Genomic DNA, 27,315 nt, shown 5'->3' with positions numbered 1-27,315 from the left:
TATAATCATCAACTTGCTGCTCTGCAAACTTCATCGAGTAAACACAACTCTCTCTTCTTCTTACCTTTATAATCATCAACTTGCTGCTCTGCAAACTTCATCAGGTAAACACAACTCTCTCTTCTTACCTTTATAATCATCAACTTGCTGCTCTGCAAACTTCATCAGGTAAACACAACTCTCTTCTTCTTACCTTTATAATCATCAACTTGCTGCTCTGCAAACTTCATCGGGTAAACACAACTCTCTCTTCTTCTTACCTTTATAATCATCAACTTGCTGCTCTGCAAACTTCATCGGGTAAACACAACTCTCTCTTCTTCTTCTTACCTTTATAATCATCAACTTGCTGCTCTGCAAACTTCATCGGGTAAACACAACTCTCTCTTCTTCTTACCTTTATAATCATCAACTTGCTGCTCTGCAAACTTCATCGAGTAAACACAACTCTCTCTTCTTCTTACCTTTATAATCATCAACTTGCTGCTCTGCAAACTTCATCAGGTAAACACAACTCTCTCTTCTTACCTTTATAATCATCAACTTGCTGCTCTGCAAACTTCATCAGGTAAACACAACTCTCTTCTTCTTACCTTTATAATCATCAACTTGCTGCTCTGCAAACTTCATCGGGTAAACACAACTCTCTTCTTCTTACCTTTATAATCATCAACTTGCTGCTCTGCAAACTTCATCGGGTAAACACAACTCTCTCTTCTTCTTACCTTTATAATCATCAACTTGCTGCTCTGCAAACTTCATCAGGTAAACACAACTCTCTCTTCTTCTTACCTTTATAATCACCATTACTATTATGTTGTCCATGATGATTATGTTGTCCATGATGATTATGTTGTCCATGATGATTATGTTGTCCATGATGATGATGTTGTCCATGATGATGATGTTGTCCATGATGATGATGTTGTCCATGATTATTACGCTGTCCATGATTATGTTGTCCATGATGATGATGTTGTCCATGATGATGATGTTGTCCATGATTATGTTGTCCATGATGATGATGTTGTCCATGATGATTATGTTGTCCATGATGATTATGTTGTCCATGATGATGATGTTGTCCATGATGATTATGTTGTCCATGGTGATTATGTTGTCGATGATGATGATGTTGTCCATGATGATTATGTTGTCCATGGTGATTATGTTGTCGATGATGATGATGTTGTCCATGATTATTACGCTGTCCATGATGATTATGTTGTCCATGATGATGATGTTGTCCATGATTATTACGCTGTCCATGATTATGTTGTCCATGATGATGATGTTGTCCATGATGATGATGTTGTCCATGATTATGTTGTCCATGATGATGATGTTGTCCATGATGATGATGTTGTCCATGATGATGATGATGTTGTCCATGATGATGATGATGTTGTCCATGATGATGATGATGTTGTCCATGATGATGATGATGTTGTCCATGATGATGATTATGTTGTCCATGATGATGATTATGTTGTCCATGATGATGATGATGTTGTCCATGATGATGATGATGTTGTCCATGATGATGATGATGTTGTCCATGATGATGATGATGTTGTCCATGATGATGATGATGTTGTCCATGATGATGATGTTGTCCATGATGATGATTATGTTGTCCATGATGATGATGATGTTGTCCATGATGATGATGATGTTGTCCATGATGATGATGATGTTGTCCATGATGATGATGTTGTCCATGATGATGATGATGTTGTCCATGATGATGATGTTGTCCATGATGATTATGATGTCCATGATTATGGTGTCTGTGATTATTATGTTGTTCATGATTGTGATGTTGTCCATGATGATTATGTCCATGATTATGTTGTCCATGATAATGGTGTCTATGATTATTATGTTGTCCATGATGATTATGTTGTCCATGATTATTACGCTGTCCATGATTATGTTGTCCATGATGATGATGTTGTCCATGATGATGATGTTGTCCATGATGATGATGTTGTCCATGATGATGATGTTGTCCATGATGATGATGTTGTCCATGATTATGTTCAAGGTTCAAGGTTCAAGGTTCAACTTTACTGTCCCCGCGGGGAAATTTGTCTTGGGCACAGTGCATCATTGCTTTCTTAACATACACAAAAACAACAGAACAAAAACACAAGCACAGACACAACTACAACCAGACAACTAACATTTAAACATCAGAACATGGAGCTTGATAGACATAGATGGCACTTTGATGTAGGCATAAAATCTACAGTATGGAGATAAAGATAAAGTGCCAGTGTACATTGCACTAGAGCTCATAGATAAAGTGCTTTGTGCTAAAGTGCTTAGTTCTAAAGTGCTATGTGCTAAAAAAGTGCTAACCTATGTATTAACATTCTATTGCACCTTGTTGGTCAGCTTAATGGAGGCTGGGCCAAATGATAATTTAAGGCGGTTCGATTTGCATAGTGGGACCCGGAGTCTTCTCCCTGATGGCAGGGTTCTATATTCAGGGAAGAGTGGGTGTTGTGAGTTGGAAATAATTTTCTTAGCTTTTTTCCTAACTGCCTGCTCATAGATGCTCTGTATAGGCTCATATTCTTTCCTCCCTACGATTTTCATTGCCGTTTTATGCATGCCGGCCAGTTTGCTTTTTAGCTTAATGGTTAGGTTGCCAAACCATGAGGTGATCCCGTATCTAATGATGCTCTCTACCATGATGATGATGTTGTCCATGATGATTATGTTGTCCATGATTATGATGTTGTCCATGATGATGATGTTGTCCATGATGATGATGATGTTGTCCATGATGATGATGTTGTCCATGATGATGATGATGTTGTCCATGATGATGATGTTGTCCATGATGATTATGATGTCCATGATTATGGTGTCTGTGATTATTATGTTGTTCATGATTGTGATGTTGTCCATGATGATTATGTCCATGATTATGTTGTCCATGATAATGGTGTCTATGATTATGTTGTCCATGATGATTATGTTGTCCATGATTATTATGTTGTCTATGATTATTTTGTTGTCCATTATTATGTTGTCCATGATTATGTTGTCTATGATTATTTTGTTGTCCATGATTATGTTGTCCATGATGATTATGTTGTCCATGATTATTATGTTGTCTATGATTATTTTGTTGTCTATAATTATGTTGTCCATGATGATGATGTTGTCCATGATGATGATGTTCATGATTGTGATGTTGTTCATCATTATGTTGTCCATGATTATTATGTTGTCCATGATTATGTTGTCCATGATTATTATGTTGTCCATGATGATGTTTTCCATGATTATTATGTTGTCCGTGATTATGACGTTGTCCATTATGATGATGTTGTCCATGATGATGTTGTCTATGATGATGATGATGTTGTCCATGACGTTGTCCATGATGATGATGTTGTCCATGATGATGTTGTCCATGATGATGACGTCCATGATGATGACGATGTTGTCCATGATGATGATGTTGTCCATGATGATGTTGTCCATGATGATGACGTCCATGATGATGACGATGTTGTCCATGATGATGATGTTGTCCATGATGATGATGTTGTCCATGATGATGACGTCCATGATGATGACGTTCATGATGATGATGATGTTGTCCATGATGATGATGTTGTCCATGATGATGATGTTGTCCAGGTGGCTGTGTGTGGTTGTAGAGAAGAAGAAATGCAACACAACTATACAAAACAAAGTGAAGATTCATCTGACATGGAAGTAATGACCTTTATTTCTCTTTCACTGGGGACACTTTATTAGGAACACACCTCAAATATGACTATTGTGATACACAACTTTAAAGGCCTACTGAAAGCCACTACTAGCGACCACGCAGTCTGATAGTTTATATATCAATGATGAAATCTTAACATTATAACACATGCCAATACGGCCGGGTTAACTTATAAAGTGACATTTTAAATTTGCCGCTAAACTTCCGGTTCGAAACGCCTCTGAGGATGACGTATGCGCGTGACGTAGACCGGGGAACACGGGTATGCCTTCCACATTGAAGCCAATACGAAAAAGCTCTGTTTTCATTTCATAATTCCACAGTATCCTGGACATCTGTGTTCGTGAATCTGTTGCAATCATGTTCATTGCATTATGGAGAAGGAAGCTGAGCAAGCAAAGAAGAAAGTTGTCGGTGCGAAACGGACGTATTTTTCGAAGGAAGTCAGCCACAACAGTACACAGCCGGCGCTTTGTTTACATTCCCGAAAGATGCAGTCAAGATGGAAGAACTCGGATAACAGAGACTCTAACCAGGAGGACTTTTGACTTGGATAGACAGACGCCTGTAGAGAACTGGGACAACACAGACTCTTACCAGGATTACTTTGATTTGGATGACAAAGACGCAGACGTGCTACTGTGAGTATGCAGCTTTGGCTTCTAAACATTTGATCGCTTGACCGTATGTGCACAACTTTTTTTTGCGTATGTACGTAACTTTTTTAAAATATATAAGCTTTATGAACCTTGGGTTAGGTGAACGGTCTTTTGGGCTGAGTGATTGTGTGTGTTGATCAGGTGTTTGAATTGTATTGGCGTGTTCTATGGAGCTAGGAGCTAGCAGAGGAGCTAGGAGCTAGCATAACAAACACGCAGGTGTTATTATGCAGGATTAATTTGTGTCATATTAAATATAAGCCTGGTTGTGTTGTGGCTAATAGAGTATATATATGTCTTGTGTTTATTTACTGTTGTAGTCATTCCCAGCTGAATATCAGGTCACCCCCGGCTCTCACAGCATCTTCCCTATCTGAATAGCTTCAACTCCCCACTAGTCCTTCACTTGCACTTTACTCATCCACAAATCTTTCATCCTCGCTCAAATTAATGGGGAAATTGTCGCTTTCTCGGTCCGAATCTCTCTCACTTCATGCGGCCATCATTGTAAACAATAGGGAACTTTGCGTATATGTTCAACTGACTACGTCACGCTACTTCCGGTAGGTGCAAGCCTTTTTTTTATCAGATACCAAAAGTTGCAATCTTTATCGTCGTTGTTCTATACTAAATCCTTTCAGCAAAAATATGGCAATATCGCGAAATGATCAAGTATGACACATAGAATAGATCTGCTATCCCCGTTTAAATAAAAAAAATTCATTTCAGTAGGCCTTTAAAATATGACTATTGTGATACACAACATTAAAATGTGACTATTGTGATACACAACATTAAAATATGACTTGTGATACACAACTAAATATGACTATTGTGATACACATTAAAATGTGACTATTGTGATACACAACATTAAAATGTGACTATTGTGATACACAACATTAAAATGTGACTATTGTGATACACATTAAAATATGACTATTGTGATACAAAACATTAAAATATGACTTGTGATACACAACTAAATATGACTATGTTGATACATAACATTAAAATGTGATTATTGTGATACACAACATTAAAATGTGATTATTGTGATACACATTAAAATGTGACTTGTGATACACAACATTAAAATATGACTATTGTGATACACATTAAAATGTGACTTGTGATACACAACATTAAAATATGACTATTGTGATACACATTAAAATGTGACTTGTGATACACAACATTAAAATATGACTATTGTGATACACATTAAAATGTGACTTGTGATACACAACATTAAAATATGACTATTGTGATACACATTAAAATATGACTATTGTGATACACAACATTAAAATATGACTATTGTGATACACAACATTAGAATGTGACTATTGTGATACACAACATTAGAATGTGACTATTGTGATACACAACATTAAAATATGACTATTGTGATACACAACATTAGAATGTGACTATTGTGATACACAACATTAACATACTATGACTATTGGTGTAACAAACTTGGTTTATTTCCCAACTCTAGAGTGAAATGGCCATCAGAAGACATCAGTTAGAAGAAAAAGTGGGCGAGATGGAAAAGTTTGCAGGACACTTGGAGGAAATCTTCCTGACTGTGGAGGTACAATGTGACTGACTGTGGAGGTACAATGTGACTGTGGAGGTACAATGTGACTGTGGAGGTACAATGTGACTGACTGTGGAGGTACAATGTGACTGACTGTGGAGGTACAATGTGACTGACTGTGGAGGTACAATGTGACTGTGGAGGTACAATGTGACTGACTGTGGAGGTACAATGTGACTGTGGAGGTACAATGTGACTGTGGAGGTACAATGTGACTGTGGAGGTACAATGTGACTGACTGTGGAGGTACAATATGACTGACTGTGGAGGTACAATGTGACTGACTGTGGAGGTACAATGTGACTGACTGTGGAGGTACAATGTGACTGACTGTGGAGGTACAATGTGACTGACTGTGGAGGTACAATGTGACTGTGGAGGTACAATGTGACTGACTGTGGAGGTACAATATGACTGTGGAGGTACAATGTGACTGACTGTGGAGGTACAATGTGACTGTGGAGGTACAATGTGACTGACTGTGGAGGTACAATGTGACTGACTGTGGAGGTACAATGTGACTGACTGTGGAGGTACAATGTGACTGTGGAGGTACAATGTGACTGACTGTGGAGGTACAATGTGACTGACTGTGGAGGTACAATGTGACTGACTGTGGAGGTACAATGTGACTGTGGAGGTACAATGTGACTGACTGTGGAGGTACAATATGACTGACTGTGGAGGTACAATGTGACTGACTGTGGAGGTACAATGTGACTGACTGTGGAGGTACAATGTGACTGTGGAGGTACAATGTGACTGACTGTGGAGGTACAATGTGACTGACTGTGGAGGTACAATGTGACTGACTGTGGAGGTACAATGTGACTGACTGTGGAGGTACAATGTGACTGACTGTGGAGGTACAATGTGACTGACTGTGGAGGTACAATGTGACTGACTGTGGAGGTACAATGTGACTGACTGTGGAGGTACAATGTGACTGACTGTGGAGGTACAATGTGACTGACTGTGGAGGTACAATGTGACTGACTGTGGAGGTACAATGTGACTGACTGTGGAGGTACAATGTGACTGACTGTGGAGGTACAATGTGACTGACTGTGGAGGTACAATGTGACTGACTGTGGAGGTACAATGTGACTGACTGTGGAGGTACAATGTGACTGTGGAGGTACAATGTGACTGACTGTGGAGGTACAATGTGACTGACTGTGGAGGTACAATGTGACTGACTGTGGAGGTACAATGTGACTGACTGTGGAGGTACAATGTGACTGACTGTGGAGGTACAATGTGACTGACTGTGGAGGTACAATGTGACTGACTGTGGAGGTACAATGTGACTGTGGAGGTACAATGTGACTGTGGAGGTACAATGTGACTGTGGAGGTACAATGTGACTGACTGTGGAGGTACAATATGACTGTGGAGGTACAATATGACTGACTGTGGAGGTACAATGTGACTGACTGTGGAGGTACAATGTGACTGACTGTGGAGGTACAATGTGACTGTGGAGGTACAATGTGACTGACTGTGGAGGTACAATATGACTGACTGTGGAGGTACAATGTGACTGACTGTGGAGGTACAATGTGACTGACTGTGGAGGTACAATGTGACTGTGGAGGTACAATGTGACTGACTGTGGAGGTACAATATGACTGACTGTGGAGGTACAATGTGACTGACTGTGGAGGTACAATGTGACTGACTGTGGAGGTACAATGTGACTGACTGTGGAGGTACAATGTGACTGACTGTGGAGGTACAATGTGACTGACTGTGGAGGTACAATGTGACTGACTGTGGAGGTACAATGTGACTGACTGTGGAGGTACAATGTGACTGACTGTGGAGGTACAATGTGACTGACTGTGGAGGTACAATGTGACTGACTGTGGAGGTACAATGTGACTGTGGAGGTACAATGTGACTGACTGTGGAGGTACAATGTGACTGACTGTGGAGGTACAATGTGACTGACTGTGGAGGTACAATATGACTGTGGAGGTACAATGTGACTGACTGTGGAGGTACAATGTGACTGACTGTGGAGGTACAATGTGACTGACTGTGGAGGTACAATGTGACTGACTGTGGAGGTACAATGTGACTGTGGAGGTACAATGTGACTGACTGTGGAGGTACAATGTGACTGACTGTGGAGGTACAATGTGACTGACTGTGGAGGTACAATGTGACTGACTGTGGAGGTACAATGTGACTGACTGTGGAGGTACAATGTGACTGACTGTGGAGGTACAATGTGACTGACTGTGGAGGTACAATGTGACTGTGGAGGTACAATGTGACTGTGGAGGTACAATGTGACTGTGGAGGTACAATGTGACTGACTGTGGAGGTACAATATGACTGTGGAGGTACAATATGACTGACTGTGGAGGTACAATGTGACTGACTGTGGAGGTACAATGTGACTGACTGTGGAGGTACAATGTGACTGTGGAGGTACAATGTGACTGACTGTGGAGGTACAATATGACTGACTGTGGAGGTACAATGTGACTGACTGTGGAGGTACAATGTGACTGACTGTGGAGGTACAATGTGACTGTGGAGGTACAATGTGACTGACTGTGGAGGTACAATATGACTGACTGTGGAGGTACAATGTGACTGACTGTGGAGGTACAATGTGACTGACTGTGGAGGTACAATGTGACTGACTGTGGAGGTACAATGTGACTGACTGTGGAGGTACAATGTGACTGACTGTGGAGGTACAATGTGACTGACTGTGGAGGTACAATGTGACTGACTGTGGAGGTACAATGTGACTGACTGTGGAGGTACAATGTGACTGACTGTGGAGGTACAATGTGACTGACTGTGGAGGTACAATGTGACTGTGGAGGTACAATGTGACTGACTGTGGAGGTACAATGTGACTGACTGTGGAGGTACAATGTGACTGACTGTGGAGGTACAATATGACTGTGGAGGTACAATGTGACTGACTGTGGAGGTACAATGTGACTGACTGTGGAGGTACAATGTGACTGACTGTGGAGGTACAATGTGACTGACTGTGGAGGTACAATGTGACTGACTGTGGAGGTACAATGTGACTGACTGTGGAGGTACAATGTGACTGACTGTGGAGGTACAATGTGACTGACTGTGGAGGTACAATGTGACTGACTGTGGAGGTACAATGTGACTGACTGTGGAGGTACAATGTGACTGACTGTGGAGGTACAATGTGACTGACTGTGGAGGTACAATGTGACTGACTGTGGAGGTACAATGTGACTGACTGTGGAGGTACAATGTGACTGACTGTGGAGGTACAATGTGACTGTGGAGGTACAATGTGACTGACTGTGGAGGTACAATGTGACTGACTGTGGAGGTACAATGTGACTGACTGTGGAGGTACAATGTGACTGACTGTGGAGGTACAATATGACTGTGGAGGTACAATGTGACTGACTGTGGAGGTACAATGTGACTGACTGTGGAGGTACAATGTGACTGACTGTGGAGGTACAATGTGACTGACTGTGGAGGTACAATGTGACTGACTGTGGAGGTACAATGTGACTGACTGTGGAGGCACAATGTGACTGACTGTGGAGGTACAATGTGACTGACTGTGGAGGTACAATGTGACTGTGGAGGTACAATGAGACTGTGGAGGTACAATGTGACTGACTGTGGAGGTACAATGTGACTGACTGTGGAGGTACAATGTGACTGTGGAGGTACAATGTGACTGACTGTGGAGGTACAATGTGACTGACTGTGGAGGTACAATGTGACTGACTGTGGAGGTACAATGTGACTGACTGTGGAGGTACAATGTGACTGACTGTGGAGGTACAATGTGACTGACTGTGGAGGTACAATGTGACTGACTGTGGAGGTACAATGTGACTGACTGTGGAGGTACAATGTGACTGACTGTGGAGGTACAATGTGACTGACTGTGGAGGTACAATGTGACTGACTGTGGAGGTACAATGTGAGTCAGAAGGAAACAATCAACACAAACTACAACATGTGATTGCAGTAAAACAACAACAACCACCTTTGTGTGACTGCTAACAGCTAACATCAGGTCAAGGAAGAAATTATACGACTTTTAGCCGTTTATAATAATAATAATAATATATGTTGTTATGTCATTAATGACAAATAACTGTGAATGTTACGTAATTAATAACAATAATAATAAGTGTGTGAATGTTATTATTATGTAATTAATGACACCAATAATAAGTGTGTGTGAATGTTGTCATTAATGACACAAATAAGTGTGTGAATGTTATGTCATTAATGACACCAATAATAAGTGTGTGAATGTTATGTCATTAATGACACAGATAATAAGTGTGTGAATGTTATGTCATTAATGACACCAATAATAAGTGTGTGAATGTTATTATTATGTAATTAATGACACCAATAATAAGTGTGTGTGAATGTTGTCATTAATGACACAAATAAGTGTGTGAATGTTATGTCATTAATGACACCAATAATAAGTGTGTGAATGTTATGTCATTAATGACACAAATAAGTGTGTGTATGTTATGTCATCAATGACACAAATAAGTGTGTGAATGTTATGTCATTAATGACACAAATAAGTGTGTGAATGTTATGTCATTAATGACACCGATAATAAGTGTGTGAATGTTATGTCATTAATGACACAAATAAGTGTGTGAATGTTACTATTATGTCACTAATGACACAAATAAGTGTGTGAATGTTATTATTATGTCATTAATGACACCAATAATTAGTGTAAGAATGTTATGTCATTAATGACACAAATAAGTGTGTGAATGTTATTATGATATCATTAATGACACAGATAATAAGTGTGTGAATGTTATGTCATTAATGAGAGAGATAAGTGTGTGAATGTTATGTCATTAATGACACAGATAATAAGTGTGTGAATGTTATGTCATTAATGACACCGATAATAAGTGTGTGAATGTTATGTCATTAATGACACCGATAATAAGTGTGTGAATGTTATATCATTAATGAGACAAATAAGTGTGTGAATGTTATTATGTGATTAATGAGAGAGATAAGTGTGTGAATGTTACTATTATGTCATTAATGACACCAATAATTAGTGTAAGAATGTTATGTCATTAATGACACAAATAAGTGTGTGAATGTTATTATTATGTCATTAATGACACCAATAATTAGTGTAAGAATGTTATGTCATTAATAACACAAATAAGTGTGTGAATGTTATTATTATGTCATTAATGACACCAATAATTAGTGTAAGAATGTTATGTCATTAATGACACAAATAAGTGTGTGAATGTTATTATTATGTCATTAATGACACCAATAATTAGTGTAAGAATGTTATGTCATTAATGACACAAATAAGTGTGTGAATGTTATGAAGTGAAGTGAAGTGAATTACATTTATATAGCGCTTTTTCTCAAGTGACTCAAAGCGCTTTACATTGTGAAACCCAATATCTAAGTTATATTTAAACCAGTGTGGGTGGCACTGGGAGCAGGTGGGTAAAGTGTCTTGCCCAAGGACACAACGGCAGTGACTAGGATGGCGGAAGCGGGGATCGAACCTGCAACCCTCAAGTTGCTGGCACGGCCACTCTACCAACCGAGCTATACCGTCCCGATTATGATATCATTAATGACACAGATAATAAGTGTGTGAATGTTATGTCATTAATGACACAGATAATAAGTGTGTGAATGTTATTATGATATCATTAATGACACAGATAATAAGTGTGTGAATGTTATGTCATTAATGACACAGATAATAGGTGTGTGAATGTTATTATGATATCATTAATGACACAGATAATAAGTGTGTGAATGTTATTATGATATCATTAATGACACAGATAATAAGTGTGTGAATGTTATGTCATTAATGACACAGATAATAGGTGTGTGAATGTTATTATGATATCATTAATGACACAGATAATAAGTGTGTGAATGTTACTATGATGTGATTAATGAGAGAGATAAGTGTGTGAATGTTACTATGATGTGATTAATGAGAGAGATAAGTGTGTGAATGTTACTATGATGTGATTAATGAGAGAGATAAGTGTGTGAATGTTACTATGATGTGATTAATGAGAGAGATAAGTGTGTGAATGTTACCATGATGCAGGAGAACTTTGGGCGTCGTGAGCAGCACTTGGAGCGTCACTACAACCAGGTGCTGCACACCTTGTCCCAGGGTCATGATGATGCTGCTGCAGGACTGGAGGAGCAGAAGAAGAACAAGTTGCAGAGTTTGTACACTCAGCTGCTTGCTTGTGGGGAACATCTGGACGCCTCCAAGGAGCTCATTGAGGAAGCCAAGGAGGTTTACCGCAGCCACGATATCAGGCTTTTTCTCAAGGTACTCAACATCCTCTCAACTACAACTTCTACTAATCAACCCTCAAAACATCCATGATGTCCATGATTGTGTTAGGACACGCCCACTAAGAATTGTACTAACACCTTTGGACACACATACTAGGTAATGTACTGTAACACCTTTGGACACGCCCACTAGGAAATGTACTCAAACACATTTGGACACGCCCACTAGGAAATGTACTCAAACACATTTGGACACGCATACTAGGTAATGTACTGTAACACCTTTGGACACGCATACTAGGTAATGTACTGTAACACCTTTGGACACGCCCACTAGGAAATGTACTCAGACACATTTGGACACGCCCACTAGGAAATGTACTCAAACACATTTGGACACGCCCACTAGGAAATGTACTCTTCTTAGGACACGCCCTCTAGGAAATGTACTCTAGCCCACTAGGAAATGTACCCTAACCCAACATTTGGACACACCCACTAGGAAATGTACTCTAGCCCACTAGGAAATGTACTCTAACCCAACATTTGGACACACCCACTAGGAAATGTACTCTAACCCAACATTTGGACACACCCACTAGGAAATGTACTCTAACCCAACATTTGGACACACCCACTAGAAAATGTACTCTAGCCCACTAGGAAATGTACTCTAACCCAACATTTGGACACACCCACTAGGAAATGTACTCTAACCCAACATTTGGACACACCCACTAGGAAATGTACTCTAACCCAACATTTGGACACACCCACTAGGAAATGTACTCTTGCCCACTAGGAAATGTACTCTAACCCAACATTTGGACACACCCACTAGGAAATGTACTCTAACCCAACATTTGGACACACCCACTAGGAAATGTACTCTAACCCAACATTTGGACACACCCACTAGGAAATGTACTCTAGCCCACTAGGAAATGTACTCTAACCCAACATTTGGACACACCCACTAGGAAATGTACTCTAACCCAACATTTGGACACACCCACTAGGAAATGTACTCTAACCCAACATTTGGACACACCCACTAGGAAATGTACTCTAGCCCACTAGGAAATGTACTCTAACCCAACATTTGGACACACCCACTAGGAAATGTACTCTAACCCAACATTTGGACACACCCACTAGGAAATGTACTCTAGCCCACTAGGAAATGTACTCTAACCCAACATTTGGACACACCCACTAGGAAATGTACTCTAACCCAACATTTGGACACACCCACTAGGAAATGTACTCTAGCCCACTAGGAAATGTACTCTAACCCAACATTTGGACACACCCACTAGGAAAAGTCCTCAGCAGCATGTTTGTGTTGACTTATTGTTATATGTAAGCTGCACACTGACTACTCTATCTCCCCTTCCCATGACAGGTTGTGGTTGCCACCATTAAAAGGTAAACAAGTGCTGTTGCAGCATGTGATTCATGATCAAGTCCTCACTTCCTGCTCCTCCTAAGAATGGAGGACTTTGCCAAAGAAGCGATGGACCTCACCTTGTCCACACGTCTGGACTTTGACACGCCTCTTGCTGACCTGTCGGACGTCACAAGCATGATGGAGTCCATCAACATTGTTGCAGGTAGATGATAGCATGATGGAGTCCATCAACATTGTTGCAGGTAGATGAGAGCATGATGGAGTCCATCAACATTGTTGCAGGTAGATGATAGCATGATGGAGTCCATCAACATTGTTGCAGGTAGATGATAGCATGATGGAGTCCATCAACATTGTTGCAGGTAGATGATAGCATGATGGAGTCCATCAACATTGTTGCAGGTAGATGATAGCATGATGGAGTCCATCAACATTGTTGCAGGTAGATGATAGCATGATGGAGTCCATCAACATTGTTGCAGGTAGATGATAGCATGATGGAGTCCATCAACATTGTTGCAGGTAGATGATAGCATGATGGAGTCCATCAACATTGTTGCAGGTAGATGATAGCATGATGGAGTCCATCAACATTGTTGCAGGTAGATGATAGCATGATGGAGTCCATCAACATTGTTGCAGGTAGATGATAGCATGATGGAGTCCATCAACATTGTTGCAGGTAGATGATAGCATGATGGAGTCCATCAACATTGTTGCAGGTAGATGATAGCATGATGGAGTCCATCAACATTGTTGCAGGTAGATGATAGCATGATGGAGTCCATCAACATTGTTGCAGGTAGATGATAGCATGATGGAGTCCATCAACATTGTTGCAGGTAGATGAGAGCATGATGGAGTCCATCAACATTGTTGCAGGTAGATGATAGCATGATGGAGTCCATCAACATTGTTGCAGGTAGATGATAGCATGATGGAGTCCATCAACATTGTTGCAGGTAGATGATAGCATGATGGAGTCCATCAACATTGTTGCAGGTAGATGAGAGCATGATGGAGTCCATCAACATTGTTGCAGGTAGATGATAGCATGATGGAGTCCATCAACATTGTTGCAGGTAGATGATAGCATGATGGAGTCCATCAACATTGTTGCAGGTAGATGATAGCATGATGGAGTCCATCAACATTGTTGCAGGTAGATGATAGCATGATGGAGTCCATCAACATTGTTGCAGGTAGATGATAGCATGATGGAGTCCATCAACATTGTTGCAGGTAGATGATAGCATGATGGAGTCCATCAACATTGTTGCAGGTAGATGATAGCATGATGGAGTCCATCAACATTGTTGCAGGTAGATGATAGCATGATGGAGTCCATCAACATTGTTGCAGGTAGATGATAGCATGATGGAGTCCATCAACATTGTTGCAGGTAGATGATAGCATGATGGAGTCCATCAACATTGTTGCAGGTAGATGATAGCATGATGGAGTCCATCAACATTGTTGCAGGTAGATGATAGCATGATGGAGTCCATCAACATTGTTGCAGGTAGATGATAGCATGATGGAGTCCATCAACATTGTTGCAGGTAGATGATAGCATGATGGAGTCCATCAACATTGTTGCAGGTAGATGAGAGCATGATGGAGTCCATCAACATTGTTGCAGGTAGATGATAGCATGATGGAGTCCATCAACATTGTTGCAGGTAGATGATAGCATGATGGAGTCCATCAACATTGTTGCAGGTAGATGATAGCATGATGGAGTCCATCAACATTGTTGCAGGTAGATGATAGCATGATGGAGTCCATCAACATTGTTGCAGGTAGATGATAGCATGATGGAGTCCATCAACATTGTTGCAGGTAGATGATAGCATGATGGAGTCCATCAACATTGTTGCAGGTAGATGATAGCATGATGGAGTCCATCAACATTGTTGCAGGTAGATGATAGCATGATGGAGTCCATCAACATTGTTGCAGGTAGATGATAGCATGATGGAGTCCATCAACATTGTTGCAGGTAGATGATAGCATGATGGAGTCCATCAACATTGTTGCAGGTAGATGATAGCATGATGGAGTCCATCAACATTGTTGCAGGTAGATGATAGCATGATGGAGTCCATCAACATTGTTGCAGGTAGATGATAGCATGATGGAGTCCATCAACATTGTTGCAGGTAGATGATAGCATGATGGAGTCCATCAACATTGTTGCAGGTAGATGATAGCATGATGGAGTCCATCAACATTGTTGCAGGTAGATGATAGCATGATGGAGTCCATCAACATTGTTGCAGGTAGATGATAGCATGATGGAGTCCATCAACATTGTTGCAGGTAGATGATAGCATGATGGAGTCCATCAACATTGTTGCAGGTAGATGATAGCATGATGGAGTCCATCAACATTGTTGCAGGTAGATGATAGCATGATGGAGTCCATCAACATTGTTGCAGGTAGATGATAGCATGATGGAGTCCATCAACATTGTTGCAGGTAGATGATAGCATGATGGAGTCCATCAACATTGTTGCAGGTAGATGATAGCATGATGGAGTCCATCAACATTGTTGCAGGTAGATGATAGCATGATGGAGTCCATCAACATTGTTGCAGGTAGATGATAGCATGATGGAGTCCATCAACATTGTTGCAGGTAGATGAGAGCATGATGGAGTCCATCAACATTGTTGCAGGTAGATGATAGCATGATGGAGTCCATCAACATTGTTGCAGGTAGATGATAGCATGATGGAGTCCATCAACATTGTTGCAGGTAGATGATAGCATGATGGAGTCCATCAACATTGTTGCAGGTAGATGATAGCATGATGGAGTCCATCAACATTGTTGCAGGTAGATGATAGCATGATGGAGTCCATCAACATTGTTGCAGGTAGATGATAGCATGATGGAGTCCATCAACATTGTTGCAGGTAGATGATAGCATGATGGAGTCCATCAACATTGTTGCAGGTAGATGATAGCATGATGGAGTCCATCAACATTGTTGCAGGTAGATGATAGCATGATGGAGTCCATCAACATTGTTGCAGGTAGATGATAGCATGATGGAGTCCATCAACATTGTTGCAGGTAGATGATAGCATGATGGAGTCCATCAACATTGTTGCAGGTAGATGATAGCATGATGGAGTCCATCAACATTGTTGCAGGTAGATGAGAGCATGATGGAGTCCATCAACATTGTTGCAGGTAGATGATAGCATGATGGAGTCCATCAACATTGTTGCAGGTAGATGATAGCATGATGGAGTCCATCAACATTGTTGCAGGTAGATGATAGCATGATGGAGTCCATCAACATTGTTGCAGGTAGATGAGAGCATGATGGAGTCCATCAACATTGTTGCAGGTAGATGATAGCATGATGGAGTCCATCAACATTGTTGCAGGTAGATGATAGCATGATGGAGTCCATCAACATTGTTGCAGGTAGATGATAGCATGATGGAGTCCATCAACATTGTTGCAGGTAGATGATAGCATGATGGAGTCCATCAACATTGTTGCAGGTAGATGATAGCATGATGGAGTCCATCAACATTGTTGCAGGTAGATGATAGCATGATGGAGTCCATCAACATTGTTGCAGGTAGATGATAGCATGATGGAGTCCATCAACATTGTTGCAGGTAGATGATAGCATGATGGAGTCCATCAACATTGTTGCAGGTAGATGAGAGCATGATGGAGTCCATCAACATTGTTGCAGGTAGATGATAGCATGATGGAGTCCATCAACATTGTTGCAGGTACAGTAGATGATGACTTATTGATATGATGTTGTGTCCTCAGCTCCCTCAGCTCCAGTCATTAACCCTCAAGTGGCCAACTCGGCCACACACACATCTCTGCGTGTGTGCTGGACTCTCTTCTCTGACGACACGGTGGACTTCTATGAGCTGTACTACACACCTGTGCTGCACCACACACCTACTGCTGCACCACCAGGTAACACACCTGTGCTGCACCACACACCTACTGCTGCACCACCAGGTAACACACCTGTGCTGCACCACACACCTACTGCTGCACCACCAGGTAACACACCTGTGCTGCACCACACACCTACTGCTGCACCACCAGGTAACACACCTGTGCTGCACCACACACCTACTGCTGCACCACCAGGTAACACACCCGCATGTCTGCTCTAAAACTACTACTACTGAGATCATTACTGTAATAATACTACTACTGGAGATCATCAAGCAGAAGCTTGTGGATGGCTACCAAAAGTGTCTTATTGCAGGTCAACTTGCCAAGGAAGCAAATATTAACATTGCTGTATGTATACTTTTCACCCTCACATTTTCAGTAGAGCCATAATAAATTCATAAAAGAAGCAAACTTCATGAATGTTTTTAGTGAGCAACAAGTATGTGCTCCAATCACTACATCACAACAACAACAAGTATGTGCTCCAATCACTACATCACAACAACAACAAGTATGTGCTCCAATCACTACATCACAACAACAACAAGTATGTGCTCCAATCACTACATCACAACAACAACAAGTATGTGCTCCAATCACTACATCACAACAACAACAAGTATGTGCTCCAATCACTACATCACAACAACAACAAGTATGTGCTCCAATCACTACATCACAACAACAACAAGTATGTGCTCCAATCACTACATCACAACAACAACAAGTATGTGCTCCAATCACTACATCACAACAACAACAAGTATGTGCTCCAATCACTACATCACAACAACAACAAGTATGTGCTCCAATCACTACATCACAACAACAACAAGTATGTGCTCCAATCACTACATCACAACAACAACAAGTATGTGCTCCAATCACTACATCACAACAACAACAAGTATGTGCTCCAATCACTACATCACAACAACAACAAGTATGTGCTCCAATCACTACATCACAACAACAACAAGTATGTGCTCCAATCACTACATCACAACAACAACAAGTATGTGCTCCAATCACTACATCACAACAACAACAAGTATGTGCTCCAATCACTACATCACAACAACAACAAGTATGTGCTCCAATCACTACATCACAACAACAACAAGTATGTGCTCCAATCACTACATCACAACAAGTATGTGCTCCAATCACTACATCACAACAAAATAGAAGTGATTGTAAAGTCAAGACAGCCATGACATGATGTTCTTTACACGTGTACGTACACTTTTGACCACCACTGGTTGGACATCAGGAAGAAGAAGAAGAAGAAGAAGAAGAAGGAGGTGAAGAAGAAGATAGTTGTGGAATAAAAAATAATTGGTTGGACAACAGGAAGAAGTTGAAGAAGAGGAGACACAAAGGTCCTTCCTCCACCATGTCAGTACCATGACTGTGTCATTATATCATCAAGGTACCAAGGACTCAGTTTATTATCACAACACGCGGTCACGTGACACCAAGGCGGGTCCTTCCTCCACCATGTCAGTACCATGACTGTGTCATTATATCATCAAGGTACCAAGGACTCAGTTTATTATCACAACACGCGGTCACGTGACACCAAGGCGGGTCCTTCCTCCACCATGACTGTGTGTCAAAGTTGATACCTGGTCAGTGAAAAGATGAGTGACAGGTGTGCTCACTTCCAAAGGAACCTGACATGAAACTCTTAACCTTCTGTAAAGTTAATTAAATATGCACTAATGATCATGAACTTTGCTTTCCTTCTTTCAGTGCACAAAGTGAAAGTGAAAGAAAGTCAGTGCTCTCTGACAGACCTGCTGCCTGGAGCTCAGTATGAAGTGTGGCTCACGGCCACCAACACCACCGGCATCAGTCCTGCCAGCGACAAGGTACTCTACCTCACAGGTAATACTACTACTACTACTACTACTACTGTAATAATACTACTACTACTGACATCATTACTGTAATAATACTACTACTACTGAGATCATTACTCTAATAATACTACTACTGAGATCATTACTGTAATAATACTACTACTACTGAGATCATTACTCTAATAATACTACTACTACTGAGATCGTTACTCTAATAATACTACTACTGAGATCATTACTCTAATAATACTACTACTACTGAGATCATTACTGTAATAATAATACGACTACTGAGATCATTACTGTAATAATACTACTACTACTGAGATCATTACTCTAATAATACTACTACTGAGAGCATTACTGTAATAATAATACTACTACTGAGATCATTACTGTAATAATACTACTACTACTGAGATCATTACTGTAATACTACTACTACTGAGATCATTACTCTAATACTACTACTACTACTGAGATCATTACTCTAATACTACTACTACTACTGAGATCATTACTGTAATACTACTACTACTGAGATCATTACTCTAATACTACTAGTACTACTGAGATCATTACTGCAATAATAATACTACTACTGAGATCATTACTCTAATACTACTAGTACTACTGAGATCATTACTGCAATAATAATACTACTACTGAGATCATTACTCTAATACTACTAGTACTACTGAGATCATTACTGCAATAATAATACTACTACTGAGATCATTACTCTAATACTACTAGTACTACTGAGATCATTACTGGAATAATACTACTACTGAGATCATTACTGGAATAATACTACTACTGAGATCATTACTGTAACAATAGTACTACTACTACTGAGATCATTACTCTACTGTAATAATACTACTACTGCAGATCATTACCCTACTGGAATACTACTACTGGAGATCATTACTCTACTGTACTACTACTACTACTGGAGATCAAACAATACTCTACTGTACTGTAATACTAATACTGGAGAACAAACATTACTGTACTGCAATAATACTAGTGGAGATCAAATATTACTCTACAAACTGTACTGTAATAATACTATTGGAGATCAAACACTACTGTACTGCAATAATACTACTGGAGATGAAATACTACTCTACAAAGTGTACTGTAATAATACTACTGGAGAACAAACATTACTGTACTGCAATAATACTAGTGGAGATGAAATATTACTCTACAAAGTGTACTGTAATAATACTACTGGAGGGAAAGACTAAATGAGTGCTTATATTAGTGATATTATTATTGTACAGTATTATAGTATATACAGTATCAGGAGTACTGCATATTGTTTATGATATTATTCTTGTGTGCAGTTCCTTCACCTCCAGTGCTGAAGTTGAAGGAGTGTTGCAGCTGCACAGAGGCTGCTCTAATTCGCTGGGAGTCTGGAAACTGTGATCCTGTCGATTCTTACACACTGGAACTCCAACAGTTGACACTTGATGACACTGACCACCACGTTACACAGTAAGTACACACTATTCTACTACATCATTACCATATACACTATTCAACTACATCATTACAATATACACTATTCTACTACATCATTACAATATACACTATTCTACTACATCATTACAATATACACTATTCTACTACATCATTACAATATACACTATTCTACTACATCATTACAATATACACTATTCTACTACATCATTACCATATACACTATTCTACTACATCATTACAATATACACTATTCTACTACATCATTACAATATACACTATTCTACTACATCATTACAATATACACTATTCTACTACATCATTACAATATACACTACTCTACTTTATTACAATATACACTATTCTACTACATCATTACAATATACACTATTCTACTACATCATTACAATATACACTACTCTACTACATCATTACAATATACACTATTCTACTACATCATTACAATATACACTACTCTACTACATCATTACAATATACACTATTCTACTACATCATTACAATATACACTACTCTACTTTATTACAATATACACTATTCTACTACATCATTATAATATACACTATTCTACTACATCATTACAATATACACTATTCTACTACATCATTACAATATACACTACTCTACTTTATTACAATATACACTATTCTACTACATCATTACAATATACACTATTCTACTACATCATTACAATATACACTACTCTACTACATCATTAGAATATACACTACTCTACTACATCATTAAAATATACACTACTCTACTTCATTACAATATACACTATTCTACTACATCATTACAATATACACTACTGTACTACATCATTACAATATACACTACTCTACTTTATTACAATATACACTATTCTACTACATCATTACAATATACACTACTCTACTTTATTACAATATACACTATTCTACTACATCATTACAATATACACTACTGTAATTTATTACAATATACACTATTCTACATCATTATAATATACACTATTCTACTACTTCATTACAATATACACTACTGTACTTCATTACAATATACACTATTCTACATCATTACAATATACACTACTGTACATCATTACAATATACACTACTGTACTTCATTACAATATACACTACTCTACTTCATTACAATATACACTACTGTACATCATTAAAATATACACTACTGTACTTCATTACAATATACACTACTGTACATCATTACAATATACACTACTCTACTTCATTACAATATACACTACTGTACATCATTACAATACACACTACTCTACTTCATTACAATATACACTACTGTACATCATTACAATATATACACTACTGTACTTCATTACATTATACTCTACTGTACTTCCTTACATTATACTCTACTCTACATCATTATACACTACTGTATGAATTGTATGTATGGTGAAATGTGTTAAGTGTATTGATTACACAATGCTGAAAAGTGTATTGATTATGCGTGGTGAAATGTGTATTGATTATTTATCGGTGAAGTGTGTATTGATTATGTATGGTGAAATGTGTCTTGATTATGTATGGTGAAATGTGTCTTGATTATGTATGGTGAAATGTGTATTGATTATGTATGGTGAAATGTGTATTGATTATGTATGGTGAAATGTGTCTTGATTATGTATGGTGAAATGTGTCTTGATTATGTATGGTGAAATGTGTATTGATTATGTATGGTGAAATGTGTATTGATTATGTATGGTGAAATGTGTCTTGATTATGTATGGTGAAATGTGTATTGATTATGTATGGTGAAATGTGTCTTGATTATGTATGGTGAAATGTGTCTTGATTATGTATGGTGAAATGTGTATTGATTATGTATGGTGAAATGTGTATTGATTATGTATGGTGAAATGTGTCTTGATTATGTATGGTGAAATGTGTCTTGATTATGTATGGTGAAATGTGTATTGATTATGTATGGTGAAATGTGTATTGATTATGTATGGTGAAATGTGTATTGATTATGTATGGTGAAATGTGTCTGGATTATGTATGGTGAAATGTGTCTTGATTATGTATGGTGAAATGTGTATTGATTATGTATGGTGAAATGTGTATTGATTATGTATGGTGAAATGTGTCTTGATTAATTAATGTTGTAAAGTGTATTAATTATGCATGGTGACGAGCGTATTGATTATTTACCTTGATGGTGACGTGTGTATTGATGAATGCATGTTGGAGAGTGTATTGATTATTTACCTCAATGGTGACGTGTGTATTGATTAATGAATGTCGGAGAGTGTATTGATTATTTACCTCAATGGTGACGTGTGTATTGATTAATGAATGCTGGATTGTGTATTGATTATTTACCTTGATGGTGATGTGTGTATTGATTAATGAATGTTGGAGAGTGTATTGATTATTTACCTGAATGGTGACGTGTGTATTGATTAATGAATGTTGGAGAGTGTATTGATTATTTACCTTGATGGTGATGTGTGTATTGATGAATGAATGTTGTAAAGTGTATTGATTATTTACCTTGGTGGTGACGTGTGTGTATTGATTATTTACCCAAATGGTGACGTGTGTATTGATTAAAGAATGTTGTAAAGTGTATTGATTATTTACCTGAATGGTGACGTGTGTATTGATTAATGAATGTTGGAGAGTGTATTGATTATTTACCTTGATGGTGATGTGTGTATTGATGAATGAATGTTGTAAAGTGTATTGATTATTTACCTTGGTGGTGACGTGTGTGTATTGATTATTTACCCAAATGGTGACGTGTGTATTGATTAAAGAATGTTGTAAAGTGTATTGATTATTTACCTTGATGGTGACGTGTGTATTGATTAATGAATGTCGGAGAGTGTATTGATTATTTACCCAAATGGTGATGTGTGTATTGATGAAAGAATGTTGTAAAGTGTATTGATTATTTACCTTGATGGTGATGTGTCTTGATTAATGAATATTGTAAAGTGTATTGATTATTTACCTCAATGGTGACGTGTGTATTGATTAATGAATGTTGGAGAGTGTATTGATTATTTACCTTGATGGTGATGTGTGTATTGATGAATGAATGTTGTAAAGTGTATTGATTTACCTTGATGGTGACGTGTGTGTATTGATTATTTACCCAAATGGTGACGTGTGTATTGATTAAAGAATGTTGTAAAGTGTATTGATTATTTACCTTGATGGTGATGTGTGTATTGATTAATGAATGTTGGAGAGTGTATTGATTATTTACCTTGATGGTGATGAGTGTATAGATGAAAGAATGTTGTAAACTGTATTGATTATTTACCTCGCTGGTGAAAAGTGCATTGATTATTTACCTGGATGGAGACGTGTGTATTATTGATGACCTTGGCGTTCCCAGGTGTGTGGTAGCAATACCCACGTGCCAGTGTCTGGTTGCCCTCCAAGATGGCCGTCATTACAGCGTGTGTGTGAGGGCCGTCAATGTTGGCGGTCAGAGCGACAAGAGTGATGTCATCACCATCTCCACGACTGGTGAGAAGAACATGTTTCCATCACATTTAAGACTGATGTAGCAGTTATTTGTGATGGACAGGTACCTTCTTCCACCTGATGGAGGACACTGCCCATCCTTGCTTGTCCTTCTCAGAGGACGGTCTGACCTTATTTTACGGGGATGAAGAAGTACCAATAAGTGCTATGGGTCTAGACCACAACTACTTCACCAGGTACACCAATAGTTGATGAATGACTTCTTCTCCATAACTCTTCTCTTGCGTGGCAGTTGTGTGGCGGTCCTGGGGGATCTGATTCCAGTACGTGCTCGCCATTACTGGGAAGTGTCGGTGGACCATGAGACAGAGTATCGTATTGGTGTGGCGTATGAGGACACGGAGAGAAGTCACTACCTGGGAGGAAACAGCAGCTCCTGGTGCATGAGACACGTCCTCACTCCATCCAGGTACACAGGTGACGCCATCTTGGCCCTTTCCCAACACTGCAGTCACCACAGCAGTTATTAAGAGTGCTTACCTGCTCAGTGGCCTACCTGACATGGGTAGGTTGTGAGTTCAAACCCCGAATCATACCAAAGACTATAAAAATGGGAGCCATTACCTCCCTGCTTGACACTCAGCATCAACGCTTGGAATTGGGGGTTAAATCACTAAAAATTATTCCCGGGCGCGGCCACCGCTGCTGCTCACTGCTCCCCTCACCTCCCAGGGGGTTAACAAGGGTGATGGGTCAAATGCAGGGGATAATTTCACCACACCTAGTGTGTGTGTGACAATCATTGCTACTTTAACTGAACTTTTTTTATGTATTGTGCTTCGTTTCTCACATGATCGTTATCAACATTCCATTTGTTGTTTCTTTTTAGTCATCTCCCATCCTCTCCTCCATTTTAGTCATCTCCCATCCTCTCCTCCATTTTAGTCATCTCTCATCCATTTTAGTCATCTTCCATCCTCTCCTCCATTTTAGTCATCTCCCATCCATTTTAGTCATCTCCCATCCTCTCCTCCATTTTAGTCATCTCTCCTCCATTTTAGTCATCTCCCATCCTCTCCTCCATTTTAGTCATCTCCCATCCATTTTAGTCATCTCCCATCCTCTCCTCCATTTTAGTCATCTCTCATCCATTTTAGTCATCTCCCATCCTCTCCTCCATTTTAGTCATCTCCCATCCATTTTAGTCATCTCCCATCCTCTCCTCCATTTTAGTCATCTCTCATCCATTTTAGTCATCTCCCATCCTCTCCTCCATTTTAGTCATCTCCCATCCATTTTAGTCATCTCCCATCCTCTCCTCCATTTTAGTCATCTCTCCTCCATTTTAGTCATCTCCCATCCTCTCCTCCATTTTAGTCATCTCCCATCCATTTTAGTCATCTCTCATCCTCTCCTCCATTTTAGTCATCTCTCATCCATTTTAGTCATCTCCCATCCTCTCCTCCATTTTAGTCATCTCCCATCCATTTTAGTCATCTCCCATCCTCTCCTCCATTTTAGTCATCTCCCATCCTCTCCTCCATTTTAGTCATCTTTCATCCTCTCCTCCATTTTAGTCATCTCCCATCCTCTCCTCCATTTTAGTCATCTCCCATCCTCTCCTCCATTTTAGTCATCTCCCATCCTCTCCTCCATTTTAGTCATCTTTCATCCTCTCCTCCATTTTAGTCATCTCCCATCCTCTCCTCCATTTTAGTCATCTCCCATCCATTTTAGTCATCTCCCATCCTCTCCTCCATTTTAGTCATCTCCCATCCATTTTAGTCATCTCCCATCCTCTCCTCCATTTTAGTCATCTCCCATCCATTTTAGTCATCTCCCATCCTCTCCTCCATTTTAGTCATCTCTCATCCATTTTAGTCATCTCCCATATTGTCCTCCATTTTAGTCATCTCCCATATTGTCCTCCATTTTAGTCATCTCCCATATTGTCCTCCATTTTAGTCATCTCCCATCCATTTTAGTCATCTCCCATATTGTCCTCCATTTTAGTCATCTCCCATATTGTCCTCCATTTTAGTCATCTCCCATCCATTTTAGTCATCTCCCATATTGTCCTCCATTTTAGTCATCTCCCATATTGTCCTCCATTTTAGTCATCTCCCATATTGTCCTCCATTTTAGTCATCTCCCATATTGTCCTCCATTTTAGTCATCTCCCATCCATTTTAGTCATCTCCCATATTGTCCTCCATTTTAGTCATCTCCCATATTGTCCTCCATTTTAGTCATCTCCCATCCATTTTAGTCATCTCCCATATTGTCCTCCATTTTAGTCATCTCCCATATTGTCCTCCATTTTAGTCATCTCCCATATTGTCCTCCATTTTAGTCATCTCCCATATTGTCCTCCATTTTAGTCATCTCCCATATTGTCCTCCATGTTCCAGGCACAAGTACGAGTTTCTGCACGATGGCTGGAGTCCTGACCTGAGGATCACGGTGAACCCAGTCCGTGTGGGTGTGGCTTTGGACTATGAGAGAGGAACCCTGAGCTTCTTTAACGTGGATTTGAAACAACACCTGCACACCTTCCAGTGTCACTTCCAGCGTTTGGTGCACCCTTGTTTTGGCCTGGACAGCCCAGGAGCTCTGACCATCATCAATGGAATGGAGGCTCCCAGATATGTCCTTCAATATTAGCATCTCCACATTAGGTATTAGTTGACCATCATCTATGGAATGGAGGTGTCCTTCAATATTAGCATCTCCACATTAGGTATTAGTTGACCATCATCTATGGAATGGAG

The 27,315-nt window shown here is 39.5% G+C and overlaps 2 protein-coding genes across 2 annotated transcripts; one reads left to right on the top strand and one right to left on the bottom strand.

Moving 5' to 3' along the window:
- The first annotated feature begins 673 nt into the window (after nucleotides 1–673).
- LOC133640773 (fibronectin type III and SPRY domain-containing protein 2) lies at nucleotides 674–27,273 on the top strand. The gene is made up of 12 exons (XM_062034385.1): nucleotides 674–698; nucleotides 5,918–6,013; nucleotides 12,147–12,380; nucleotides 13,752–13,774; nucleotides 13,838–13,959; nucleotides 17,563–17,718; nucleotides 19,462–19,596; nucleotides 20,927–21,080; nucleotides 24,453–24,586; nucleotides 24,648–24,780; nucleotides 24,837–25,013; nucleotides 26,956–27,273. The coding sequence occupies exons 2-12, from the start codon at nucleotides 5,924–5,926 to the stop codon at nucleotides 27,206–27,208; spliced, it is 1,611 nt and encodes a 536-aa protein (XP_061890369.1). The 5' UTR covers nucleotides 674–698; nucleotides 5,918–5,923; the 3' UTR covers nucleotides 27,209–27,273.
- On the bottom strand, nucleotides 1,664–12,346 carry LOC133640778 (uncharacterized). Its single transcript, XM_062034399.1, has 2 exons — nucleotides 12,137–12,346; nucleotides 1,664–3,664 (listed from the first exon to the last, which is right to left on the bottom strand). Exon 2 carries the CDS (start codon nucleotides 3,640–3,642, stop codon nucleotides 2,380–2,382), a length of 1,263 nt encoding a protein of 420 aa, XP_061890383.1. The 5' UTR covers nucleotides 3,643–3,664; nucleotides 12,137–12,346; the 3' UTR covers nucleotides 1,664–2,379.
- Nucleotides 27,274–27,315: the final 42 nt, after the last annotated feature.

Source organism: Entelurus aequoreus, linkage group LG02, assembly GCF_033978785.1.
Source record: "Entelurus aequoreus isolate RoL-2023_Sb linkage group LG02, RoL_Eaeq_v1.1, whole genome shotgun sequence".
Lineage (NCBI taxonomy): Eukaryota > Metazoa > Chordata > Actinopteri > Syngnathiformes > Syngnathidae > Entelurus > Entelurus aequoreus.
This window is presented reverse-complemented; position numbering and strand designations above follow the sequence as displayed.

Excerpts from the sequence above, each read along its gene's own strand:
- LOC133640773 (XM_062034385.1), top strand. The coding sequence starts at position 5,924 with ATGGCCATCAGAAGACATCAGTTAGAAGAAAAAGTGGGCGAGATGGAA. Across the intron at positions 12,381-13,751 it reads ATATCAGGCTTTTTCTCAAG|GTTGTGGTTGCCACCATTAA; the intron begins GTACTCAACATC and ends TTCCCATGACAG. Across the intron at positions 13,960-17,562 it reads GTCCATCAACATTGTTGCAG|CTCCCTCAGCTCCAGTCATT; the intron begins GTAGATGATAGC and ends TTGTGTCCTCAG.
- LOC133640778 (XM_062034399.1), bottom strand. The coding sequence starts at position 3,642 with ATGGACAACATCATCATCATGGACAACATCATCATCATCATGAACGTC.